This window comes from Oenanthe melanoleuca, chromosome Z (assembly GCF_029582105.1).
Source record: "Oenanthe melanoleuca isolate GR-GAL-2019-014 chromosome Z, OMel1.0, whole genome shotgun sequence".
Lineage (NCBI taxonomy): Eukaryota > Metazoa > Chordata > Aves > Passeriformes > Muscicapidae > Oenanthe > Oenanthe melanoleuca.
Window position 1 is genome coordinate 16,846,864 of NC_079362.1, and position 19,654 is coordinate 16,866,517.

Sequence of the window (19,654 nt, forward strand, 5' to 3'; positions counted from 1 at the left end):
TAAATACTGTCTCTGGACCACAAAGTGTGATATGCACTTGTTTCACAAGTCCCCCCCTCCCCCCCCACACCTCAGCAAACACAGCTACTGGGACAAATCCTTTTAATTTTGTATTGTGGTCCTACTTCTTTGGCGGATGAGGAGAATGCACTCGCAGAGAAGAAAGGACTTTGATAATTTTAAAATTCTTTCGTGGATTTGTGATGGTCTAAATATCACTGTGATATTCGAGGGCCCATTTATCCAGAAGAGAAGTTAGACACTTCTGGTATTTTTTAGCATAGCTGTGGCTAAACAGGTTGCACTAAGCCTTCTCCATGTGCTAGACAGATCTTCAACAGACTTGCAGAGACAAGACCTTAGGGCAAGGAGGGCTAAGCATTCAGCCTGATCTGGCTGGCACACTGATTAGGGAGAAAAATATCCTGTCCACACAGCTTGCAGGAACTGTGCTTGAGCCCCACTGGCAGCAGCAATCACATTTAGTGCAGCCGTATTTCCATTACACAGAGAGCCTTTACAATTTATGTACAGTTTAATGTGATTATTTTTTTCCTCCATTTCTGCCTGACAAACTGTACTTGCAAGGCCCTTGGCTGGAAATCCATGCTAATCAACTTAAGGCCTAGTAGATAAAGCAAAGTTGTTTTCTCTTTGTTGTCAACAAACCACATGCTGACAACAAAAAACATTTCATGACTATACTCAAACCTCTGCTAACTAAGGTCCTTGGCATCTTCTTGAAATCCAGGAGCAATTAACAAGAGCAGGAAGAAACAGCAGCTTGAGCGAAGGGCGAAAATGCTGGTGGAGCAGCTCCCACCAGGGCTGCAGTGTGAGGGATACAGAGGAGGCCAATAGCTCTTTGCAATGTTTATGTAAATTATTTTGTTGGTGGGTTTTATTCATCCCCACACAAATGACAGTTTTGATTATTTTACCCACTGAATTTTGCTTTCTGCCTTATGCAAACTAACTACTCAGTAACTGCCAGATTACTAGGTAAATGGTATGAGATGCATTGATTCTGCAGTGGCAATGATCTGACATTTTTACATAATGCTTTCAAGTTAAGTGTCCCTTGGCACACCACCCATTACACCTATGAAAAAAAACACCTCAGGAATGAAACATCACAGCTGCCTGAGAGGACATGCCGCCATCAAAGAAGCTGCAAACACCAGTAAAGCAAAACACACTCTTCCCAGCCAAAATTCTTATCAGCATTTTTGGACAGGTTCTAAATATTAGAACCAGATAAGATACCAAGCAGCCATTTCTGGGAAAAGGTGGAACAAGTACTGAAACCATTATCGAAACTATGAATTTCTTTGTCATGAACTTTACCACACAGCTAGTGCAGGAAAAACTGCTGCAGAAACAAATATCTAGCTAATGTATAACTGTACTGAAAGCTTAGGCTTTAAAACCTGGCTGTTGATAAAAGCCATTTGTCAAGACATCAATTTTCTCTTCCATTGAAAAGCTAATGCCTCACAGAATGTCATTTGTAATTGAACTGTGGCTCCACTTACGTACTCAGGAGGCAAACTGAGCATCTGAGTCATCAAAATGTCTGCAATTCCCACTCCCATAACTCCTACCCAAGTTCTAACCTGCGGCCAACCTTCTTAACCAAAGACCACACTTCAAATCCTGTCTTCACTAAAGGTTTTCTTTACACACACAATAAATGTGTCATGTCACTGTTTTACGTCTCATACTCTTGTCTGAATGTGGTCATTACTGCCATTTTGACGGTTTATTTCTAAAATTCCACTGAAATTTAGAAAACCTTCAGAATGCAGTTGAGCACCACATGAAAACAGCTAAAGAACAATAGCAGGAGAGGGGGGGAAAATTAGAAGGACTTCGATAGTTTTCTTTCCCACAGGACAAATCTATGATCACTCTTCAAACCACTTCCGGGTTGGAGTGAAGGCTCACAAATAAACCTTTCCCTCCACACAGGACAAGTCCCGCCCCCGGCAAGGGAAGCTGTGCTCACCTCCTGAGTGCATTTGTCAGCTCAGCAGTCAGTTCACTCTCATTGTACGGTCTCAGCTCAGCAAGCGTTAGCGGTGTTGCAGTGCCATCACTGCATTCCTGAGAAAGGAGGAAAAGCCTTCTGATTAGAAAGTATTGACCATCTTAATGGGGAAATTCTGAAAGCCTCTTAGCTCACAGCTACCTTTAAAATGAAGGCGAAATAAACAATATAATGCTACAGCAACAGGGCAGTATCAACATACTAAGGAATGGACTAAACAGATCAACAGTCACAAATGTCTCTACATATTTTTTAAACCACCACAGCTCACTGACTTGAAGAGTTCTGCTACTGTGTGCAGAACTACCACTGCCTTCCTTATGCTTCTTTAAATACCACACATGAAATAAAGAGGCAATGGGATCAAGACATTCAGATGATGCATTGCTGGGAACAAGCAAGTAAGATGTATCCCTTCATTTTTGTTTTTAAACACATTATTGACATTTTCTGGGGACACAGCACTAAAATGAGACAAAATAAATTTTTGCAAGGTATTAATTTCTTAATGCAACTTACTACTGCAAATGCAGAAATGGGTTTATTTTGCATTAAGGGGAGAAGAGTCTTCATTCTCAAATTATTACAGTCTCAAATTATTACAGACTTGAAGAAAGAGATTGTCATTACAATGCTCTAAATGCTGCATAGAAATGAGTGCTGATGTTTAGTATTTTGCGTTTATGGGAGAATGGACTTTTGTTTAGACTCCCTTCCAGTGTTACCAGTGAGTGGCAAGAGGCAAAACACATGCTCAACTTTTATGTCTGGCAAGACTGGCCTTGTGGTACTCCCCAAAACACCCTTATTTTAGCCCATGCTTAACACCAATTCTGCAAAGTCCTCAAGTTACACCACGGAAGGAACCACCTAACAACTGGGGAAGAGAGAAAAGATTTGCATACAGACAAAAGGGGAGAATGATTAATATGTTAAAGACTGCAATAGGGATGGGAGGAGTCTACTTAATCATGTTTACAACTTTGGAAACGGTTGACTCCTGACCTTGCCCAGTTTGTCTTTGCTTCCACTGCTGGTTGAGCTGAGAGACCTTATTCTCTGCTCTTTCTGTTCTTCCACTTCAGACTTCAAGTGCTCAATATGGACAAGGTAGGCCTGCTCCTGGGCCTCTCGAGTGCTCAGCTTTAATTCCAAAGCCTTCTTCTCCTTCTCCAGAAGGTAAAGCTGTGCCTTGAGCTCTGCCATCTCTTCCTGTTGAAGAAACATTGTATTATCGTATTATGGCACGCTGCTTTATGGGACTAGGTACCTGAGGTTAAACAAGATTTTCATCCACTCTTATAACCTAAGCATTCTTTTCACTGAGAAAACTAACAACACCCAGATGACTTTTTAAAATCATACTGTGTATTTGTCAAAAGACCTGTGTGTCTTCAGTCTGAGTATGATGAACTGTGCCACCCCTTTATCATCTTCAGCTCAGAAGCAAAATTAGACTGTCAGAGATCTGAGAGAATTGCCACAGTGCTGTAATTTCTCTGGTTCTGCTTTGTCCTTCAGAGACCATTGTCTTAAAAAAGCAGAAGTACATGACTTTGTGAAACATCTCCCTAGAAGTAAGATTTCAGTTTCTTATTGATATGCAAGAATTAATCCCATTACAGTGGAAGGGGTTTGAGAAACCAGGACAGCACACGCAGGTTACATATTCCTGCCCTTTCATACCAGCCTCTGTGGTAGAATGAGTTATGCCAAAAAAAGCAAATGAATATGGCACCATCAGATGTCCATTAGTAATTTCCCTCCTCTTGGTGGCCAGAATACCAAGTATACACACTTGAGTTTGACAGAAAAATGCACTCATGACAGAAAAATGCACTCACATAATATTCTTCCCTAAACACAATCCACAGAGGATGGACACTGGCACTTGACAGAAAGAAGCTCGGCTCTGAGAGCTCCTTGTGTGCAATTCTTTTGCTGCTCTTCTGCTTAATATCTATCTGACAGTGGCTGGGCAGAAGTTTAAGAGCAGGGCATGAGTGCAGTGACCCTTCTTTCAGCACTTGCTGCAAGACTCCAGTGAAAAGCAAATGATGGGTAATTCCTGAACCAGAAGGCTCTTTGTGATTAACAACACTTCAGAAATCTTTCTTGAACAAAATGCTTAGTTATTTTATATACCCAGAAAAATCCAATATCCACAAAACCATTAAAGAGATAGAAGTAATACATAATTCACGTCATGTGCTTAAAAGCACCACTAAACAAACAAAAAAGACTGCCAAAACAAAACAAACAAAAAAAAAACCCCAAAAACAAAAAAACAAAACAAAACAAAAAAAAGACAAAAAAACCCCAAAAAAAAAACCCCAAAAAGACAAAAAAAAAAAAAACAAACCAAAACCCCTCAACCTAGAATCATCTTTCCACTGTTTAGCTTGCCTTGCCCTAGGTCACTTAATGGGTGAATACTAAGTTCATGCAGACATTTTCTGTATTACATTTTCGTTCCAGATTTGTTCACTGTGTAAACACCTCTGAAAAACAGAAGTTTCTTGTTGTGTGGCCAGCCTAGGAAGAAATCACTATTTATTAAAAAAATAATAAAAAATATAATCACAAAAATAACAGAAGTATTTAGCTTTACTGTTAAAAGTAATGTTGTTCATATTATAGCCAGTATTAACAAAAGTTATACAGAAACAAATCTTTACAATATTTAGACAAACTTTTTATGTTGAAGGGAATCTATATTCCCATCAAAAATCTCCTGTCTGAATTAGGTGTAAGCAGTGCACACAGGTGTATCACTGTTATAACCATCACAGGTAATCACTGGCTTATTCAGAATCACCTATCATGCGAAAATAAAATCCATATCTTAAAAACCCTGAAGGCCTTGGAAAGGTTTGTATGAGCTTTAAAGTCATTGATTTATTCATCAGCTTGTTTGTGAACTGAAGTTTAGAAGCACCAGCTTAATTCAATGTGGTTTACACAAATTTAGTTGTTAGGCAAGCTTACCATTAATTTGTCAACAGTAAAAAATATAATAGTAAATAATGATAAATAATGATAGGGAAATTTTGTTAGAGGAGTTGAATTGGATGGTCTGATATACTCAAATATATGCATTTAACTTCTTAAGTCTCTCCTTTTAAAGCCATTAATCTACTTAGCCTTCTTAGTGAAGGTTGAGAAGTAATTTGAACAGAGTATTTTGACACTTATATGAATAAAAGATACTTTTGGCTGTCTGTGTGGGATGGTCATGACAAGATCTTTCCTGGCTAGAAGATGAAGAAGTCAGGCAAATCCTGCCCAGAAAAAAAGGACATTAATTTCCTAAAATAAAAAGGTGAATTTCTCCACTATAACAGTGAATCTGTGGAACAGGTTTTTCTCATCATGCAGAGGTTTTAACTTATTTTATTTTCATAATTTTAACTTATTTTAATATATCCAAGTTCCAAATAAATTTGAGAATCAATATTTAACTCCTTTGTTTATGAGGACAGTAAGCTTAGATCATCATATATGCATTCAGCAGTTTGCATCCTGTCCTAGAAGACACATCATGCACCTTCCCTGTTACTTTTCTCATGTCAAAACAATGTGACTTGGAAGTAAAGAAGCAAAAAAAAAAAAAAAAAAAAAAAAAAAGCAGGGGAAAGTTAAAAAGCTTAGATCAGCCAATGTCTTACAGAGGCTCACAGAGAAGGAGCAGGAGAGAATGGAAGGGCTGAAGATAGTTAAAAATTCAAACTGCAGTTGAGGACTGTGGTATAGACGCATGTAATGTGTGAGGCAGAGTGGCAGCAGCCATTTTGGGAAAATTCAAAATTCAGGTTTACTCTGAGAGTCAATATGCAGCAATTTTTTCCACGAGATTATGTTTTCTAAAGACCGCATCTAAATTTAATTGAAATGACAGTGTCACTTTTGTATATTTATTATTTTCCTTTTCTTCCAGCTACAGGTTGCTGTGAACCGTTTTTGCACACTGAATCTTCAGAGTGTGAGCACAAGTGGCATTCACTAAATGAAACCCTGAAGGAGGAGGTAGCAAGTGTCCCTCTTCTAGGGGATTGCAGAAGACTTAAGACAACCCATGCAAATTCACAAGCTGTGGCTATCAAATCCAGCAGTTATTTTGGGACTGATTAACTGAATATTGAGGGATATTTTGTATTAGAAGTCATACTGTAATCCTGATTTTGGGCAAAACTTTGAACAAAAATTAAAAACTGATTCAAAATAATCAGAAACACCACAGTATTCTCAAAATCAAAATTCGTATTCGATTTGGTCATGTAGGACTCTAATGTTGCAAAAAGTTTTTAAAGTCACAAAAAGTCATGACTCCAGGAGAACCACAATAAACAAGGTGGGATGTAACAGCCTTCAGAATTAAAACAAACATCAGAGCAGATAAATGTCACGCTCTAGTTAACTGTATTTCACTATATAAATCTTTAAGAGCTCTAAGGGCTGCAGCAAAGGTGGACAATGGAATTCTTAACATTTCCCACCCAGAGACTGCAGTTTCAAAGCACATCATGAGCAACATTATCAACACCTGTACCCAGAAGAGGAAAAACTATTGGTGTAGAAAGCTGAGACTTCTTATCTAGATTAAGTCCTTTTGAAATGCAGAAAGGCTGTAAACCAAGAGTTATTTACACCCATCACAAGTAATCTCCTTGCTAACTGGGGCATGACAACAACTGGCCTCAAAGCAAGACCACTGAATGATGACAAATCACTGACGAAAATGTATTTGGAAACATGGTTAATTATTGCTTGAAGCAAAGAATTGAATTTTATAGGAGTACTGGCAGACAACTGTCACAGCACAGCCAGTCTGTAGCTGGGCAAATAATTCGGCCATAAATAAGAAACCCAGTTTGGCTAGCCTGGTCCGATAAACAGGTCCCTGGGTTAACAGTGATAGGATATATTCAAACCCAAACAGGGACTTCACTCAGTGACATTCCATCCTAAGCTGCTGACCTCTCTCTGGTCAGAGAGCTGGGTGTTCTGAGATCCCAACCAATCAGCTGTCTAAACCCGGGAAATTCAAACTTCCTCTATAAGAAGGTTGTGAACAATAAAAAATGCCGTTTTGTCTCATCATCTTCCAAGTTTGTTTGTCTGTTTCCCACCAACGACCACATGTAACAGACAACTACGCTCTGGATCAGTAAAAAATAATAATAAACAGGGCAGCAGAGAAAGAACCCTCAAACGTCTTTCTAATTAATAATGAAGATCTACTGTTGTAAAGGTATTTCAAACTGATGAGGTGATTGGTTTTTACTGGAAATCCGAAATACAAGGTGCCAAAAGATGGGGCAGAGATTCCAACACAGAACAAAGTTTTGCGAAGACAGCAGGACATTGTAAGACCCAGCAGTGCAGGAAATCATTGAGCAGCTGGGTCCAGCTTTATCACCCTTGCTAAGAATATAGAAGGGACAGAACAAATTAAATATGCTAAACAATGAAGTCTTCTGCAGTTCCATCTGCTTCAAGTTAAATAAAATACTGTAAGGAAACCTAAATTCTCCATTTGTCTCAGAAGGAGGCAGATGCATGTGCTGTTCTGTGTAAGATACATGTTTCAAATAATTGATACAAAAAATATACTCAGGCAAAGAGAGCCCTGACCTTAAGTTCAACTCTGTTCCAGCTTGAGAAACAGATGAGGAGCTGTAATGCACACCTGAGCAACCACGGAAGCTGACAGGTAACACATTTGACAAATCTGAGTTTTCACAATGTCTCTTTCCAAATCATAAGGTTTTCGCACAGTTGTGAATTCCAGAAAAGTACAAGAAATTACAATGAATACCAGTACTGACATTTTCTCCACAAAGGGCTGCAGGTAACTTCAGACACCAATGCAAAATGTGTGTCTACTCTGTATGCACTACACACAACCCAATCAAGAATAAAATATTCTTCTTCTACAGACAATTCCTGCAGTGAAAATCCAATGTGCTAAGTCCAGCCAAATGGATGCCTTGTGTCAAAAAAACAGTTAGATGATTGTTTTGAGAACAAAAGGATTACCAGCACTCAAAAGTGTACCAGAAATTATGACATGCAATAGGCTGGTGTTCCTGACAGTCAGGGAAGGCAAGGGCACTACTCACAAGGGATACAGCTCTGCAGTTTGCCTTTACCTTTAAATTAAAATAATACTAGGAAAATAAAATAATGAAATAATAAAAAAATTTAAAAACAGAGGTAAGAATGCCGTACAAAAGATTTCAGGGAAGACCGGGATGCAAAAAAGGAGAAGGAAGTGTGCTATCTGAAATACACATCTAATTATCTACCAACATCTTACAGTAAATCTTGCATGCTTTAGCTGTGGGGAATATACTGCTGTTGGCCACAATGTATGTATTCAAACAAGTTACATAATTTTACATCTCCCTATCACTAGCAAGCAATCTTTTCTGAACTGGGAATAATGAATGGATTATTGCAAAACTGTATCTGTCATCATGGAAAAGCAGCAGCACTAAGAACAATTTAGCCAGAAGAAGCACATCTGAAGAATGATCTGTAACTTTAGCAGCTTATGAAACTATTAGGATTTGCTGTACTACTCAATACCATCACTTGACATGTCTGCAATTAGTTGGCAAAATCAGCACTTGATAAAATACAGAAATTAAACTTAAAGTGAACTAAAACCAGATAAATTTGGAATGCAGACATACACTTGTACTGCCTTTGGTATGTTCCTATGTTTTAGTTCACCTCACAAAAGCAATACAGAAGACAGACTTAAAATTATGTAAGCTCTACACCTGGTCAGTAAAAATCAACTTTTCTAGACAAAAAAGCTGGACATATAAACCAGGGTTTTCTCTAGAACCTTCTGTTAATTCAAGTCATTACATACCCTACTCTTTGCTCAGACTCTGGACTGAACTACAGATTGCAACACAGTGCCTAGAACAGCTCAGGACCAACTGCCAGGGAGTGTTAGGGATGACATCTGACAGATCATTTCTCCTCCCACACCAATATTAAAAGCAGCTGAATTTGTTCTGCTTCAGATCACAAATATTCATGATGCACATTTGCAAGCTCGTAAGTAATGAACTGTCTCTCAGGAAGTGCTGAATCATGGTTTTTGGTTGCCCTCAAGCAATTCAGCTGCCATATCTCTCACAAAGAGAGCATCTGGTTTGTCAAAAAGAGCATTCCAAGTTTAGAGACACAGAATAAGTTCTTCTAATTCAGAACACTCATAGCTCATCACTGTTAATGCACTGTCTTCTGTCACTTTCTGACTACTGGATTTTCAGTCCAGATTATGTGTTACAACAAAGTTACCCTGCATTACCCAGTGACCACTATCAAAGCCAAAGCCTTCAATGTGTGTGACTGAGTGTATTTTGTGACGCAGGGGCATTGCCAGCAGAACAGCTCTCTTCTTGGTCCTGAATAAAATACCTTCATTGCCATGAGTTCCTGCATCAAAACTGCATTTTCCAGGTCCAGCCTCTGGTTGTCTCCACGTGGCTTAACATCATAACTAAGGGGATCAATGTGGATGCTTTCCAGCTCCAGCATTGTCAGTTTCACTGCTGCCCTGTCATTTTTCAGCTGCTGGATGTAATCCTTCAGCCGCTGCTCATCCTCCTTCGTAAACTCTGTGTCACAACTGCTTGCAGTTGAGCTGGTAGTACTGAAAAGAGAAACAATGGCATTAGAAAATATACATTTGGAACAAAATCTTAAATTTTTACATCAAACACCATCCCAATACTTCATCACCACCTCCAAATCTTACTTAAAAGTTCATAGAAAGGACACAGATGTAGCATGGGCTAGACACTGCAATGCGAGGTGTGACAAATTCAGAAAAGAAATTAATTCTCTAAGCTGTATGAGAAAATTGAATCATGTGACAACTTCTCTGCAAAGCCAAATATTGAGTGATGTGTAACTGAATTAATTCATCTGAAGTGGTGTCTTCTGAAAAAAAGTGGTATTTTTTTTCTTCAAAAAGGAAAAAAAAAGTTAGTTAAGACTTAGTAATAACATAGCACAGCAAGCTGCTTAGCAGATGCTAAGAAAAAAGAATGAACCCAGACTTGATCTATCTCTGCTGATAACCATACAGTTATCACCTCATATATTTTAACGCATACTTCTAGGAATCAACTTGATCAAAATTTTACTGGCAGATGCAAGGAGAACTTTCAGTTTATGTGAAGGTGTACTCCTCAGCATTCCTTCAGGGCTGGAACGATTTAAAACTAACCAACAGAGCAGCAGGACTACTAATAAATAGTCATCATAAAAGACTTGGTGTATCTTCTGAACAAATGAGGGTCCATTATTCTACCCTATAAGCGTCTACACATAAATGGCAGAAAGGGGTAACAATGTAATTAATTAGAGCAATGGTGGCTGAACCTGCCAAACCACCTCCATGCACGTCAGTGCTGCAGGGGGCCCAGACTGACACAGCTGCAGCATTCCAGGGCTGAATATAGCTGCAATAACACTAAAAGGAAAATAAAATGCCATGTTGTTTCTGTAGTCTCACTCAAAGCTGCCTGCTGTCTCCTGAGGTCCTGTAATCAGCTGCCGGGTGAGGGATAAGTCATCCATTAACTTTGCCTGTCTGGAATGCTAGATGATCTCAGTTATCAGCAGGGGAATAAATCACTTTCTGTATTAAATTGCACTGCTGTTCAACATTTTTGTACTAAGAAAAAAAGTCCCACCCGCTAAATACTGTGAGAGCCAGAATGATTGTCCCAAAATGTTATGCATGCGCAAAGGGGAAACCTATCAAGATGGGCTTGATTTTTCTCTTTCCTTTGGTTCTACTTCAGCTAAAGCTACATTGATTTTAAAGTGCTGCAAATAATTGCCCTTCTTCCCACAAATTCCAAGCACGGCCTCGGAGAAGACAGAGAATTGGCAGGTCCCTTCCCCCTCATGAAATATCGCATTACAGTTCTTTACTACAGTTCTATGTTAATTTCATATTATTCCCTTCTTTTTCTGAGAGATAATAGGTGCCTGCCATAGTTGTCAGAACTGTAAATTGGTCTTTGTTTTTGTTTTCATCTATTTCCTTCTGCAGTGGAGCTTAAGAGCACTCACTACCTTTATACATAGAAACCCTCTCATACTGTTTCCTGATCAGAAAATCGTGAAACACTTTCTAAATCCTGCTTCACTGAGCCTAAAGGCATCTTGCTGAATTAGAAATTTATATAAAAATAATGAGGATAGACAATGTGAAAAGTATTTAATTCTGTAGAGAAGTCATGTTTTAAGTTTCTTCCTCAGCACCCAAGGAATGCAGTTGCAGAGCTTTCCTGGATTAAATGTAAAACAGCTGCTGCTGAAGGAAGGATAACTTTAAAAATCTTCAAATCTTGGGGCACAGAGACCTCACCTCAGTTTTTGCTTGAAAAGAGAAGAAAATCCAGCCCTCCTGCTGCAAATGAAACCTGCACAAAAAAATGCTAAAAGTTTATTGTTATGTTGAGCTAAACCCCATACTCCATGCATATTCACAGGTTTTGGCCCTTGAAGATGCACAGCTATGCGCATATACGTTAGGGGAGTGCAGTCCAAACTGAGGAAGGGAGTCTGGGCTGTTGCCAATGATACTCAGGCTGCTTTTACTTCAGTCCTGGCTGCCTGCCTGTCTGCAGCTGAGTTGGCTCCTCTGGTGAATTGCTAGCAAGCTGCTCTTCTTCTAGTTTGCATTTTTTTTTAAAAGAAGTTACAGGGAGCTCAGCAAGGAACTTGTGTCTCAGCCAGCGCAGAAGAGGACAAGAACCTTCACCCTACCCCTGCATTTAGCAGCATATCCCCACTCAGAAGACGGGAATAAGGGACAGAAACAGCACTACAGTGTTTCTGATCTCCCCAGCAACTCTGCCAGGATGTGCTGCCCCAAAAACCTCACCAAACAGCTCTCCACAGCCACAGTGCTGGTCCAGTACTGCTCTCTTCAAGGGATGACAGCTGGTGAGCACTTCATCCTGAATTTCTGATATTGCCCTCCCTTCTGAACAGCAATCAGGATAAAGGGAAACATTTATACTATAATGCACCCATCCAAAAAACACAGGAAACTGTTGCAAAAGATGTGCAGTTTCTCATTTCTCAAATGTTTAGGTAAGGACAGAGAAAGGACCACAGTTTCATCACAGCTGGAGGGAATACAACATCAATCTGCCCATTCTCACAGATGCTGTATCAGAATAAGAAGAGAGAAGTGTGCTTCACACTTGCTTCATTCCTCGAGTCTTTTATGATGATGTCATGCCTAGGTGATGTCAAAATAATTTCCACATACAATTTGTGGAAAATATGTGGGCTGGTACAGCACAATGTCAGTCATTTGCTGGCATGAGTGTGTATCAAATTCAGTGGATGGACATAAAAGGGCTTTCATCAGTGCTTCTCTGTGAGTTTCAGAACACTACAGACATTTATCCATAAAACTCTACATGATTTTTAACAGATAAAATTATGCTTAAGTCAATAAATTAACATATCTGCAATTAAGCAATGGTTTGGGTAATACAGTTGGTAGAACTGAGATTAGCACTGTCAGAACTAAATCCACAAACTTGCTTGAACACCTGCATAAAACCTCATGCTTTAAAGAATGCAGTTTATCCACGGTAAACATAGAACAAACACCTTCATTCTAACTGAACACTGTGGTTTGAGATCTGGTACAGCACAATGCCAGAAGGTAGCAGCTTCCTGAGAAACTGAAAAATACCCCAAACAGGCAAAAGACAAACAACAGCTAAAATCAGAGCCTTTGGTAAACTGCCCTGCTTCCTTCTGACACTGTTTCAGCCCAGCAACAGTGCTACACAGATAACTGATAGATAGATCTATCTGGACATTTCCAAGTAACTTATTTGCTTGCCTCAGCCAAGATAATCTTGTCTGTCACCAACTTATCTGAAACCTGAATGGTTCTGACGAGAGATATTTTCTTACCGTTGACTGAGTTCAGACATTTTGTGATACTACATAATACTGAAAAGAATTGCCTTTGCATATAAGGAATCAGATCTGCCCTCCCATGAACCCAGACGTAAGGCTGGGCTTACTGGCACAGCAGGAATAAAATAAACCATTTTCAGTCAGTGTTACAACCAGGTTTCTTCCCTTTTGTTTCCTTCCAAAGGTGCAATCAGTCAAACCTTGTTGGCAGAGTATGTTCTATACTTAGCTTCTGTCCATTTAAAATAATTATTACTTCCAACTATATTGCAAACCAATTCCTATTTTCGAAAACTGAATTGGCAACATTATTCTGGTACTGCTGCCAGTCTAATGAATTTAGATGCTTTTTCACTGCCTTTCATTTATTTTCATTTCAGTTGCTCCCCTTTACAGTCTTTAACCACTCGTCACTAATGGCTCACCAAGCACTTACTCTCAGTGATGTGTTCAGTGATTTGACATTCAGAATCCCATCTGAAACTTCAAAGCCCCAGATGGGTCAACAATTCCACTGTAAATCCGTAGTCTACAGGATTTCAAACAACAAGGAGTCCTTTGTCACAGGTCTCAGCAAAGGACAGTCTTCATCATCCTACTACCACTTTACTCATTTAATTTCAAAGGGAAAAGGTAGCAATATGTATCTGCAATAAAAGCCTGCAACACTGAAACATCGAAGGCAAGAAAAATCAGCTTTGCATTCAAAAGTATGTTTCAATCCAACACTGTAAAAAAATTTTCACAGTGGTTCCCAAGGGGTGAGTGGTTCACACAGCACTCACTCAGAGAGGAAATGACCTTAAATTGTGCCAGAGAAGGTTCAGATTAGATACTAGAATAAAATTGTCACTGAGAGAGTGGTCAGGCATTGGAATAAACTCCCCAGAAGGTCAGTGGAATCACCATCCCAGGAGGTGGACAAGAGGTGTCTGGATGTGGCACTTAGGGATAAGGCTTCGGGGTGGTTATGGTGCTGTTGGGATGATGGTTGGACTGGATTACCTTGAAGGTATCTTCAAAACTTGATGATTCTGTGGTTCTCTGATATAAATATAGAGAAGTGCATGCCTTTTAAACCAAGACAGGTTTTCCATCAACAGGCAGGAATAATGTCATGTGTCTGTAAGCAGAAGAGGGAATTCCTCTCTTTTGAGACAGGGTTCACAGGAAGGGAAAAAAAACACCTCTAACCACATGTCACTTGAACACAACAAAATAAAAGAAGATTTATATTTTCTGGATAAGCTGAAGTTTCAAAAACATTTTCATTGATATGTATGTAGGCAAAGATAAATTACTTTGAGCATGGGGGAAGGGAGAGGGACAACAATCTGTAAGTGACAATCAGATCAGGGTGTCCTTGTCACAAATTCCTGACTTGCTCTGTGCCCTCTGGGTGAGTGACAACAGCTTATGTTCCACATATATTAAAAAAAACCTGTTGAAGTTACCTCATTCAGCACAGTATGTTGCTCCACACCAGAAAAAAATATTACAATGATAATAATGGCTCAAGATAAAACATCTTTCACATAAGAACATTAAATTTGCATTTTCACATTCATAACATAGTTTATCGCGAAGAAATTTTTAAATCCTATGCTATTTTAAACATACTCTCCTGAAACTGTATCTACTGAGCCAACACCTTACATGCACACAAACACACACACATGTGCGCTGACCACCAATGAACACAGACACAAACACAGACTCTTATCCTCCCAAAAATTCTGCTGAAGCAAGCAAGCGCTGTAGAGATTACATTCCTACCAAACACTTTCAGTGCAAATCTAGGATAAAGCAAACACTGAAACAGGAACAATCCCTCTCCCCCATTGTTCTTCTCTGTCAATACTGGAAACTGCCTGTTTCAAAGAAAAAAAATTACTATGCCTTGACTACATGCCACATATCTCGCAAGGAAGAAAAACACTGAGGTAGTTTTGAAAAACTGAAAATGAGCCTTTCAAACAATAGAATGGGTAACAAGCTTGGCTTAGGTAGAGGTACTGCCTGTAGACAAAGACAACATATTCACATACAGGTATAGATATGGCTTAAGAAACAGCAAGCCAAGTTGAAACAAGAAACAGTTTCATGTAGTTTCTTTCCAAGCCTGGCTTAAATGCTTTTGGTACAAAGTGTGATCAGGGTGCTACTAGCACAGATGCTGTCACAATCATTTCTATGTTAAGACACAGCCTTCTTGCACTGAAAGTGCACCAGAAAACTCTAAATAAAACATTAAAATTCATCTCACATTAGGACCCTGTTCCCTCAGATTACCTTTTTGCTCACTTTTTAGCTATTCCTTGCCAGTCATATGGCAGGAAATAAGATCCTTTGGAGGAGGCATCAGCAAGAAGAGGAAATGATACAGTACTAAAATAAACTTCTGAAGTGTCAAAAAAATGACAGCATTTGAATAAAGAACTGGCTAGAAAACTGAATTAAAATGAAGTTTCAGAGCAAATCTGAGAAACAAAAATAATTTTTAAAGAGAAAAATGTTAATCTATTTTTATCCAGGACACTTGCCAAATTTGTATCCATACACAAGCACACATATTTACTGCAGAGTACAATTACACCACAGGCAGGCAAAAACCTCAAAACTAAGCTGCTGGCAGATATATTTGAACTGGAACACTTGTGCAATAATAGCTCATCTATGCTTCATTATTTTATAGGTCTTCAGAAAAATTACAATATCCATTCTTTCCTGGAAGAATACAATCTATTCCACGCCATTAGTGAAAAGCACAGGATGGGAAAGAAAAATTTGGAGGGGTGCAACGGGTTAGGAAGGAGAAGAGAGAGGAAATAGTTTAAAACAGAATGGCTACATTTAGAAAACAATTCTTGAGCCCTCTAAAATGCCAGTGAAAGCCTGATTCAGATTTCTGTTTCTTCGCATGTCCATGCTGTCTGCATACAATAGATAGAGTAACAAGTAAATAATTTGAGTTCCAATAAAACAGCAAGAAAGTCACGGCAGTAAAACAAATGTAATGGTTGTGCCCTTTATGAGGAAGATCAAAGTTCTGAGTTACCCATTTGCAACAAATTTATACAAAACTCTTCTTGGCTGGAGTTGCTCAAAGTCCAAAGACAATTAGACCACTCAGGCATGGTGACTTATAAATCAAAGTATAGAAGCCAAAGGACTGAGGTGAAGAGAGGTAGCTAGCAAATACAGTAGAACATAACTTTTTGTCTGGAATCAAGTATTAGGAGAGCGGAAGAGTTGCAGTTACCTGGTATGGCTGTTGGAGGACAGGCTTTCCCAGGGCTGCACACTACAGCCTGTGACTGCATAGGCTCCCCCACAGCTCCCATCCAGCTTCATCAGCAAGGCTTTTGCTGCATTCTCAGCTGTCTTCCTGCAGTCATGAGCTCTCTTAAGCATCTGTGTGACATTTTCATCACCAGTCTGGTCCCCTAGTTTTCAAGCAAACAATGTTTCAAGGATGGAAATTAAGGCAAGAGATCCTTCTACTAACTCTCAGTTTATACCAGGACAAAGACAATAAATTACCAATCTGTGAAGTAAAAGCAGTTTCATTTCCTTGTGAGCATCAGTGGTAACTGGGATACTTGGCCTGCATGCACCCCACTCCCAGTCACAAGCTCCAGGTACTTGTGGCTCTAGGCAACACGTCTTAAGTGATGTAGGATTTTAGCCTGTCTGTTTGTAATGGTGTGTATTCTCCATTAATGTTAGGTTTGGTTGCTCAAATTATGAACACACTAGAAAAGCGTCAGCCTCAATTGTAACTCTTATTCCAGTCAGTGCAGTTTCACAGTGCAGTCATTTCTAGAGCTTCTCCTCACAGGCACCTTGATCTCAAGCCTGATGGTTTGCCAGAACACCTTCTTACAGACTACCTGGCCAGACAGAAGAATTGCCCTGCTGCTCAAAAACCGCCTCTCACATTTTACAGTCATGCATACTAAGCCAAAAGAAAACTAGTCCTGGTTTATTACACTCCTATAATTTTTTAGTGGTTATACAGCACCTGTGTAGCTGGTAAGCTTCAGGAGAAGCAGGACTGAAACCACCACTGTCACTACTCCAACAGTCTTCCAGCTGCAGTCAAGTCATTAAATTAAGACGCTATTGGCTACACAAAAAATCTACAAATGTATCTGGAGATTAAGCTACAATATATATTAGCAAAACATAACAGCTTACTCTGTGTTGGATTTTAATTTAATCTTTTTCAAGTCAATTACCTGTACTTCACACTTGTTGAGTGAAGTGCATGCACTAGAAGCAACATTAATGAGGAAGAAAGGAGGGGTGAATATTCTGTAAAGAGAAGCTGGATATGCTAAGTTTAAATGATGCAACTCCCATGCAACAGATGTTGCAGCTTGACTGTCTTCAAACCAAAAATCTGTTATTTTATTCAGGTGAGTTAATCAAATTTCATAAGGAAGTAAAGGTACATAAACCATACACAACTTCCTCTATGCCCTGCTGTGTGATGGGAAATTTGCACTATTTCTGTCTCAGGGCTGTAACTGATAATACCATTATTAAGAGCTATAGACAGACATCTACGTAAACATTTAACTACAATCTCTTCAATAAAATAAACCTCAGATGAAATCTTCCACAAATCCAAAGTATTTCTCCCTTGTAAGATTTCTTTCTACTACCTACAGGAATAAAAAATTGAAGCCTAAATTTACTTTTGCTACTCACTGTTCTCTGCCAGCTGGGAAAGTTCCCTAGCACACTGTGGAAATAAATGAACAAAGTTTGCAGAAAAGTGAAGAAAATCTCAGACATCCCTCTACTGAGAACCCAGCACCCCTAAGACACCAGGCACTTGCTATGCCTCAGCACAGTATGAAGAGCTATTCTCTCTCTGAATGCTTCTTTCTACTGGAAGATAATATCAATAAAAGGAATTGAACTACTAACACCGGGATTTCATTGTGTAATCACCTCTCAATCAGAAGACTGGAGCCAGCTGCAATGTCAAGCTCTGAATTTCTGAACTATACTGTACCCATGATAGTGGCTTGTTCCATTACTTGGCAGGCAGCATATTAAAAAAACACAGGCTTAACTAACCACGAAATAAGAAAAATCCAGAACATACAGGCTAAACAGAAGATAGAATCTCTTAAAATTCCAGAGCAAAGGTAAAATGGGGTGAAAAATTACAGTCTTTTAATTTTTTTTATTTGCAACTACTCAATGCTACCTTTGCATAATTTTAATCCCAGTTTTTTACAGACTGTTTCTGGGGAGTCAATCTTACTGAATCTGCACTTGCAACTACCACAGCTCTATGGCCCTAAGCCACCTGTGCTCACAAGTATTGTTTAATTATTCCGCTCTGTACAGTTGCATGCCTACAACAATCTCATCCCTCCCAGAAGAGACATCTCCTCATGATACCATACACAGGTGAATTTAAATTGCTCTCTGCATTTTCCTCCTATTTTTGGGGTGTGTAAAATAATTTAAATAGTTTAAAAAACAAGAAATGACCAGAGAGCATTCTTAAGTAATGGGCCATTATATGATTCACCACTACAACCAATTCTAATGCTAACTGACATGCAAAAAAAAACTTAAATTAAGTGATTCATTGACATCTTACCAACAGAACCAACACCTGCAGCTCTGAACTGTCCAAGAATGAGACTCTGCTCACTTTCTGCCAATGCTAACAGCAGCTCATATGCTTCTATGCACTGTTCACTGAAAGGGAAAACAAAACCCATACAAAATATTAACAATATTGCAATAGCAACAACAAAAAAAGAGGTATCTGATTAATTGCATGAGTCTCTACTAGTTATCTAGCAGCAGGGATATTAAATAACATTATACACATATAGAAGACAAAGCTTCTATCACAAGCATTCAGCAGTCTCCCCATTCTTGTAACCGTGCCAGGCTGGCCTCAAGTAATGTAACAAGACAAAAGGTAAGAGAGTGACCTGAAATAAAGGAGGCTCCAGAAACATGTTTTAAACAGGCAACAATACAAACAGTGGTCAAGATGAACCCTTTGAGAAACTTTTCCCAGACTTTCTTACTATACAACATACAGTATTCTATACTCTAAAATATAATTATACTACAACGAAGTGCTGTAAGCAGAAAAGATGCAAGAAAAATACTTCTTGCCCTGTCCTGGCTGTAAGATGTTCCTCCTTACAACAGAACTTCCAATTGTATCTATGAGTCACGCAATCCCTGTGGCACTTTAATGTTTTTAAAAATACATACTAATATACTATTAGTAATTTGCACTTAATTGCAATTTGCTCAAGGCTGATAGTAAAAGAATACATTCTTTGAAAGGCACATGATTTTTTCCAAGACCAAACCTGCCTGTCCCAAATTAGTAGCAGTTGAAGATGTCAGGTGACACCATATTTCTGGGAACAGTTTGAGGCAAACTTAGATACTTAATTGCCAATTACCAAACCATTAATCCACAATTCAACTGATGCAATACAAAGTCATTCTCAGCAATTTGGAGTATAACACTCTCTGGTCCACTGGTCTTAAGAAAGGTTCAGAGAACCTGTATCTTAAGGCTGGATTCAGCAAGACAGTCTGAGCCTACACATAACCCCTAAT

The 19,654-nt window shown here is 39.0% G+C and overlaps 1 protein-coding gene across 1 annotated transcript in view; it reads right to left on the minus strand.

Moving 5' to 3' along the window:
• Positions 1 to 19,654, minus strand: part of MCC (MCC regulator of WNT signaling pathway) — a 191,392-nt gene that overhangs the window by 13,206 nt on the left and 158,532 nt on the right. The window contains 5 exon segments of the mRNA XM_056513614.1: positions 2,009 to 2,106; positions 3,056 to 3,262; positions 9,491 to 9,725; positions 16,299 to 16,482; positions 18,663 to 18,763. Coding sequence (XP_056369589.1) covers positions 2,009 to 2,106; positions 3,056 to 3,262; positions 9,491 to 9,725; positions 16,299 to 16,482; positions 18,663 to 18,763 — 825 coding nt within the window.